This window comes from Prorops nasuta, unplaced genomic scaffold, assembly GCF_024137725.1.
Source record: "Prorops nasuta isolate Cenicafe-Biocafe unplaced genomic scaffold, Cenicafe_Pnas_1.2 PNAS00048, whole genome shotgun sequence".
In the NCBI taxonomy this organism is placed as follows: Eukaryota; Metazoa; Arthropoda; class Insecta; order Hymenoptera; family Bethylidae; genus Prorops; species Prorops nasuta.
Window position 1 is genome coordinate 774,006 of NW_027116845.1, and position 7,989 is coordinate 781,994.

The 7,989-nt window shown below is 35.0% G+C and overlaps 1 protein-coding gene across 1 annotated transcript; it reads left to right on the forward strand.

Annotated features, from left to right (window-relative positions):
- The first annotated feature begins 1,029 nt into the window (after positions 1–1,029).
- On the forward strand, positions 1,030–3,728 carry LOC136784144 (uncharacterized). The gene is made up of 2 exons (XM_066744661.1): positions 1,030–2,670; positions 2,730–3,728. Exons 1-2 carry the CDS (start codon positions 1,030–1,032, stop codon positions 3,726–3,728), a joined length of 2,640 nt encoding a protein of 879 aa, XP_066600758.1.
- The last annotated feature ends 4,261 nt before the right edge of the window (positions 3,729–7,989 follow it).

Here is a 7,989-nt window from a genome sequence, read left to right on the forward strand (position 1 = left end):
GTTGCAAAACAGGAGTTACAAACAATGTTTTTTCAAATACATAAGAGAATGTTGGATGTATGCGGAAATTGCATAACCAAAAAAAAAAAAAAAAAAAAAAAGCGTGTTGCAAAGACAAAGAGAAAAATATTTCTGTTTGTTTCATTTGTATATATAGGTCGGAGAGGACCCGTCTATTCCACGCTCAATGACAACAGGGATTCGGCCTGAATTAGTTAATATATGGAGATTTTATTGTCGCGAGGGTATAAAAAAGGAGGAAGAAACGGCTCTGCTGGAGGCATATACTTGTGCCCCGGATTTTGAGACACCGAAACTTAACCCTCAAATCTCTGCTACGATGAAAGAAACGGCCAGGGCTCGTGATAATCATATGATGAAAATTCAAGACATAGGTGGCCTAATTTTAACGGTCACAGGATCCTTAATGACTAGGATCTACGAAAATAAAGAAGAAGGTCTGGATCTATTGGAGATTCTTGAACCTCTTAAAACCATTGGAAAGTTGACCGCCTTGTTAACAAATAAACAATCTCTTAACAGAAAGGCATTTGTTGAGCCCGGATTAAATAAGGAGACTGTGAACTTGTTAAAGGATACCAAGATCGATGAATTCCTGTATGGTAAGGAATTGTCATCAAAAATAAAGGAATCCAAGGCCCTAACAAAGGAAGGAGAGGGCTTGCTGAAAGTACAGCAGCCAAGTGTTTCCAAGGCTTCCAGATTGTCAAACTTCAACGCTCCATACAAGAACCGTCCTCGCGGTATGGGGTATACGCAACTCAGAGGACAGGGGAGACCAAAATTCTCTTTCAAAGGAAGACAACAATTCATCAATCATCGAGCTCAGAATCAACGGGGCAAGACCAATCAGAGTCGATATCCAGCCAATCAAGCACAGAAGGAGAATTAGTTAGTATAAGTTGCATAGCGGGAAGATTACGTAAATTTTATGCAAATTGGGCAAAAATTACAAAGGATAAATTTATCCTAGATACGGTTTTAGGTTATAACATCCGTTTTGTACAAATGCCAGCAGGTGCTGATGCAAGCTACAATTGGTCGTTAGGGCAAGAACAGGAAAGTAGATTGGAAATTGCAATTAATGAGCTTTTATATAAAGGAGCCGTAGTGAGATGTCTTGAGGTCGAGGGTCAGGTTTTATCACCATATTTTTTGGTTAAGAAGCCCAATGGGAAAGACCGCTTTATTTTGAATTTAAAATTTTTAAATCAATTTGTGGCTAAAGAACACTTTAAAATGGAGGATTTGAGAACTGCAGTAGCCCTAACCTTTCCAAAGGATTTTATAGCCTCAATCGACCTCAAGGATGCATATTTTTTAATTGCATTAAGTAAAGAGAGTAGGAAATATGTAAGATTCAGATTTAGGGATAGTTTGTTTGAATTCACATGTCTCCCTTTCGGTCTAAGTTCCGCACCGTATATATTTACTAAATTGTTAAAGGTACCTATTAGAGTTTTAAGAGGCAGAGGTTTTAAGAACGTAATCTATCTTGATGACTGTATGAGCATAGAACATACCTTCGATCGTTGTAGTGAGAATGTGAAACATACAAAGGAATTATTCGAGTCGTTAGGTTTTATAATAAACTATAGAAAATCAAGGCTCATTCCTTCACAACAGGGCATTTTCCTGGGTATGAGTATTGACACGGTGAAATATTGTATTTCGTTACCGACTGAGAAAAGAAAACAATTGACTGAGTTAGTAGAAAAATTTTTGCATATAAAAAGTTGTACAATTAGAAATTTTGCGCATTTAATTGGCAAACTAGTTGCAGCGTGCCCAGCAGTCGAGTATGCCTGGATGTACACAAAGAACTTAGAGAAGGAAAAGATTTTCCAGCTGATTATGAATGATTATAAATTTGACAGAAGGATGTCTATACCAGAATTAGTTATTAAGGATTTAAGATGGTGGAAACAAAACTTGCCTGTTAGAATACACTATATTAAAGATGGTTATTATGATAGGACTATTTATACGGACGCATCCTCGACGGGCTGGGGCGCAACTGATGGAACAAGGGAAATATTTGGCATTTGGTCGGATAAGGAAAGAAACTATCATATAAACTATTTAGAATTGCTCACAGTAAAGATCGCCCTGTTTGAATTAGCATCAAAATTAAGGAATGTACAGATACTCTTACGTGTAGATAATACTACAGCTTTATCATACCTGAATAAAATGGGAGCCGTAAGAGTGGACAATTTAGGTACCTTGGCTAGAAAAATATGGCAATGGGCGGAGCAAAGGGATATAATTTTATTTACGTCTTACATAGCATCAGCAGAAAATACAATAGCAGATAAACTCTCCAGAATTAGTCAGGATGACATAGAATGGGAGCTAAATGGAAAATGGTGCCAGATAATAATTGAAACTTTCGGTATACCATCCATTGATTTATTTGCATCGGCAAAAAATAGAAAGTGTGAGAAATTCGTATCATGGATACCACAAAAGAATGCTTATTGCATTGACGCATTTACACTAAATTGGTCTAACGAGTTCTTTTACGCTTTTCCACCGTTTGCATTAATTTTAAAAATGTTAGTTAAGATAAAGCGAGAAAATGCCACTGGTATTATTGTCGTACCTTTGTGGAGAAATCAGCCTTGGTTCCCTATTTTAGAAGAAATAGTTACAGGAGAAATTATTATATTTGAACCCAGTGTTAACATGTTATTATCCCCTGACAGGGAGAAGATACATCCGCGAGCGCAACATCTTCGTTTGATTGCCGCCAAAGTGTGCAGACAGCCTTTTTAAACAGAGGTTTGCCCAGAGAGGCCTTAACAATATTGCTAGCGTCAGTAGCTGACTCCACACTGAAGCAGTACGCATGCGCATTGAAACAATGGGATGAATTTTGTAACCAAAGGAGTATTAGTTTTACGAATACCTGCGTAGCAAACGTCCTTAGTTTTCTGACAGAAAGATTCGAAAGAGGTGCATCATATGGAACTTTGAATTCGTTCAGAAGTGCAATCTCGTTGATATCGCAGAATAAAATTGGCGAACATTTAGATATTTCTAGATTTATGAAGGGCGTATACAGGCTGCGACCATCAAGACCCAAGTATGCAGGTACTTGGGATGTGGCGATAGTCTTAGATTATCTTGAAGCATTAAATTGTGATAACCTTACTAATTTAACTTATAAAACACTTATGTTATTAGCTTTAGGTACAGCGCAAAGGGCGCAGACTTTATCTTTTATAAAAATATCTAATATTAGGACAGTAGATAGAGGTTTAATTATTAAGATTCCTGAGTTAATAAAAACATCAGCAGCAGGCAGAGAACAGCCGCTACTACAATTGCCAAGATTTATAGAAAGACCTGATCTATGTGTGGTTAGCTCAATAACTAAATATATAGAACGGACAAGAAGTATCAGAAAAAACATTGATAATCTGTTTATAAGTCTGAGAAGTCCTTACAAGGCAGTAGGCGCGGATTCAATAGGAAGATGGTTAAAGAAAACTTTAAATTTATGTGGCATTGATACAGATATTTTCACTGGCCATTCAACGCGACATGCTGCTGGATCTAGGGCTGATGAAAGAGGTATAAATGTTGATACTATTAGACGCACAGCTGGCTGGTCTGAAAGATCTCTTTGTTTTGCAAAGTTTTACAAGCGACCTATCTTATCAGAAGGTTTTGAATTTGCACGAAATGTTTTACAGAATTAAGCTAATAAAAAATTAAGAGTGTCTAATTTCTTTGTTATATAGAATAAAGGTTAATCCTTATAGTACAGGATTGAGTAATTGGTTGGTTGGATTTTACCCTTCTTACTCTAAACAACTACGCATGGTTATAGTAATGTAGGAAGAGCGAAGACGAATATAATTGAACGATCAAACGAACTTACCTGTACGTGAAGTTCGATCGTAATTATATGAAGTCTTCGCTCGAACTACATTACTCCCACCCAATTGTTATTATTAACCCTCCCTAAAAGCTTTAAGGGGGTAAAATAGCCAAGCCCTCTAAAAACTGAGGAGTAGGAAGGAGTGACACTAGGAGGCGCTGCCAATGGCAGACTTTTTGGGACTCTAAATTCGTGAATCGAGTAGTAGCTGTTCGGGGACATCTACGCATGGTTATAGTAATGTAGTTCGAGCGAAGACTTCATATAATTACGATCGAACTTCACGTACAGGTAAGTTCGTTTGATCGTTCAATTATCAATGATTGTAAAATGAAATGCATTGCTATTCCATTTCAGCATCAATAAATATTTCTTTAAGAAAAACCTAAATTGTGACACCAGCTTTATTAGTAGATTATACATATTATATAATTTGTCCCCACGGAAAAATAAATATTCCAAAATATAATACAAAAAATTTCTAATATGTTAAAAAATATGCGAATATTGACCGAAGTATGTTACATTTTATTTTATTACATTTTGAAATACATATTTGTTCTTATGGGGGATGTGAAAATCATCGAAATTCGAAATAGAAGATTGGACAGTTTAGGCCATTAATCTTGCACTAGGCGAAGGGTAGTAGGAGGCAGGGAGAGAGGTTATCTAGAGATTTAATTTGACACCGTATTTTCCAGTATTTTTTGTATTCACGAAGATTTTACAAAGGTTAGTGTTTGATAGATAACTTAATTAATCTATTTACTGAAATAAAAGGATAATTTCAATTTTTAGAAATTATACTCTCGAAATTGTCATTATTTTTTTAAGTAAATAGATTAATTAAGTCATCCATCAAACACTACCTTCATAAACTCTTCGTGAATACAAAAAATACTAGAAATTACGGTGCTAAATATAATTCCCTAGATACCCCCCCCCTCTCTCCCACCCTCCTGTCTCCTATTACCCCTCGCCTGGTTCAAATTTAATGGCCGAAACTAGACCAATGTTGGCTGACACATGGGCAAGCATTGGCCGATGTTGAGTAAGCACTGGTCTATAATATTGGCACGAGGTTATCATCCGATCAATTGCCATGATCGGTACAAGCATGGCAGTACTACTGGGCCAATATAATCGAACATTCGCCGGTCATGGGCCATGCATGGCCCGATGAAAAATTCCTACATGGGTTACCATTAGTCCAATAAATACATATATATATATATATATTATGTGTATAATATTATATATAAGTATATGCATTAGCATATGCATAAATATATAAAATTTCACTAGAACTTACAAAGTCAATGCTCACACGACTCCATGACGCTGAAGATAGCCGACAGTTACGGACGCAAGTTAAGAACCACTGCTCATACTTAATTTTGCAAAAAAAGCATAATATTTCGAGATTTAGATAACGCAGAAGCTTAAATTAGTCAAAAAAGAAAACATTTATATAATATTTTTGAAGAAAATCGACTTTGTTCATTGATTTTTACTGTCAAGGAAAGTCGTCATCAACGAGCTATTCACAGTTGTTTTCAGAACGCATGAAATTTTTTTAATTTTTTTCAGCCATCCAGTCATTTAGATTATGAAATTCTGAAGAGAACGATGCTAGATTCATCAGGGATCGCGCCCTCCTTAACGTCTTATTTCAACTACGCAGATAGGACTCCCAATATCACCCAAACACGTTTTTAAACAATTGGCTGAGTTTTTCACATAGCAGGAAATTTTTTAAAATTTTTTGAGCTATACAGCCATGAAGCCTATAAATTGGCAAGGACAACGGTATGCATTTCATGGAATGATCGCGACGCCCTTTAATTGCTTTATGAGGAAGAAAGCATACATACATTACAAAATCACGTTTTCCCTCATTCGGCTTATTTTTTCGTATAGTAGGAAATGTTTAAAAAAATTTTAATCTACACAGCCTTGTATTCCATTAAATACTGAACAGGCCAGTATAAGATTCATTGGGGATCGCAACTGTCTTATTGTATTTTTGAAAATAGAAATCAGAGATACTGTGGAAATATCATATTTTTAGACTTTTGGCTACAATTATTTAGGGAGCAGGAAAGATTTTTAATTTTTTCCAGCCATACAGTCTTACAGCTAATGAAATGCTGACTCACGATCCCTAATGAATCTTATACTGGCCTGTCCAATATTTAATGGACTACAAAGCTGTATAGTTTAAAAAAATTAAAAAAAATTTCTGCGCGTTGAAAACTCAGCCGACTGTTTAAAAACGTGTTTGGGTGATATTCGGAGTCCTATCTGCGTAGTTGAAATAAGACGTTAAGGAGGGCACGATCCCCCAAGAAAATAGCACCATTCTCTTCAGAATTTCATAATCTAAATGACTGGATGGCTGAAAAAAATTTTAAAAATTTCATGCGTTTTGAAAACAGCCGTGAATAGCTCGTTGATGACGACTTTCCTTGACAGTAAAAATCAATGAACAAAGTCGATTTTCTTCATAAATATTATATGAATGTTTTCTTTTTTGACTAATTGAAGCTTCTGCGTTATCTAAATCTCGAAATATTATGTTTTTTTGCAAAATTAAGTATGAGCAGTGGTTCTTAACTTGCGTCCGCAACTGTCGGCTATCTTCAGCGTCATCACGACTCCGACGTACGAAAATTACTAATTCATTAAGAGTAATGAATGAATGAACGAAAATTGAACAGTTTAACGAACGCAATAATCAGAGAAGACATGATGGTAAAAAAAAGCGAGGTTCAATCGCGCGTTAAGGAAAAATACATATAAAAAATCACACCGAAGAAGTCCATAGATAGTAGAAAATGTTGAGTTTCGTCTGAACTAGTATATATAATTAGTAAACGTTTTGACTGTGTTAAACAGAGCAAGAAGTAGTCTGGCGAACTGACTACTGACATTTGGTTAACACGAGTCGATACTGTAGGGATATACACTACTCTGTATCTTACATTGTGTTTATTTCGATTTCTCGCATATGTAAGAAGTGATTTCGTTATAGTTTACGAGTGAGAAATAACATGCAAACTAGGATTTTTTTATATCTACAATTTCTATTTTGAAAAAATTGTTTCACATACATAAATATTTTTTCATAAATTTAAGTCAATTATTTTTAAAATAAAATAATTTTATTTCTGCATATCTTTTAATTTTAACGATTTATCGTACGTTTTCTATTATTGATATAATCAAAACCGTATAAATTTAGAATCTGTAAAACTAATATAGATAAAACAATAAAGATTTCATTATGTGGACAGTGTGGTTATAAACCTATAAATAAATATTGTTAATAATTCCACCTTATTTATTTGAAAAGAATTATATTAGATATGTTCGGCATTAAATACGGGTAGCCTCGATTTTTAATTTATTCAATATCATTTTTATCACGCTCCCATGAAAAGTGTTTGTTTTCTGTCTAGTTTTTGAAATCAAAAGTAATTATTTTCATGTTAGTCTAACTCGCACATGCGCAGTAGCGGTACACTTTGCTTTCGGCCCTTGGGAGCTTTTACTTAAACGAAAATTTACTTTCGGCCCTCGGCTTACAGTTTTCCAATTATGAACGATTAAAGATGGACGTGCGCAACAGTTGATCGATGCTTTTTTAAGAAATGTGTATTTACGCCGTGCAATTTCAATCATTCATAACTAAAAACCTATAAACTTTATTAAATATGCTAGCTATTTAGAACAATCTACATGAAGAATGGCTATAATTACGACTAGTCTCATAAAATTCTGTTTAAAAATACGAATGTACCATTGTACCACGTTTTGCCATATGCCTTATATTTCAATCATTACGAAATAACCTTTTCTACAATTTTTTGTTAATTCGCTGAAGAGGCGCCGGTAAACAGCAGACGACTTAGAAGCCGGGTGAGCAGCGTATTTGGGCCTTTGGCAATTTTGTCACAGCTTTTCCGTAGCAAGCTTCACTTTTTAATCTATATGGATATATTCCCTATGAAATGAAAAATATTCTACATATTTTTTTATTTTTCTGCTGCACTGAAAAATTTCTATCTTTTTGCTAC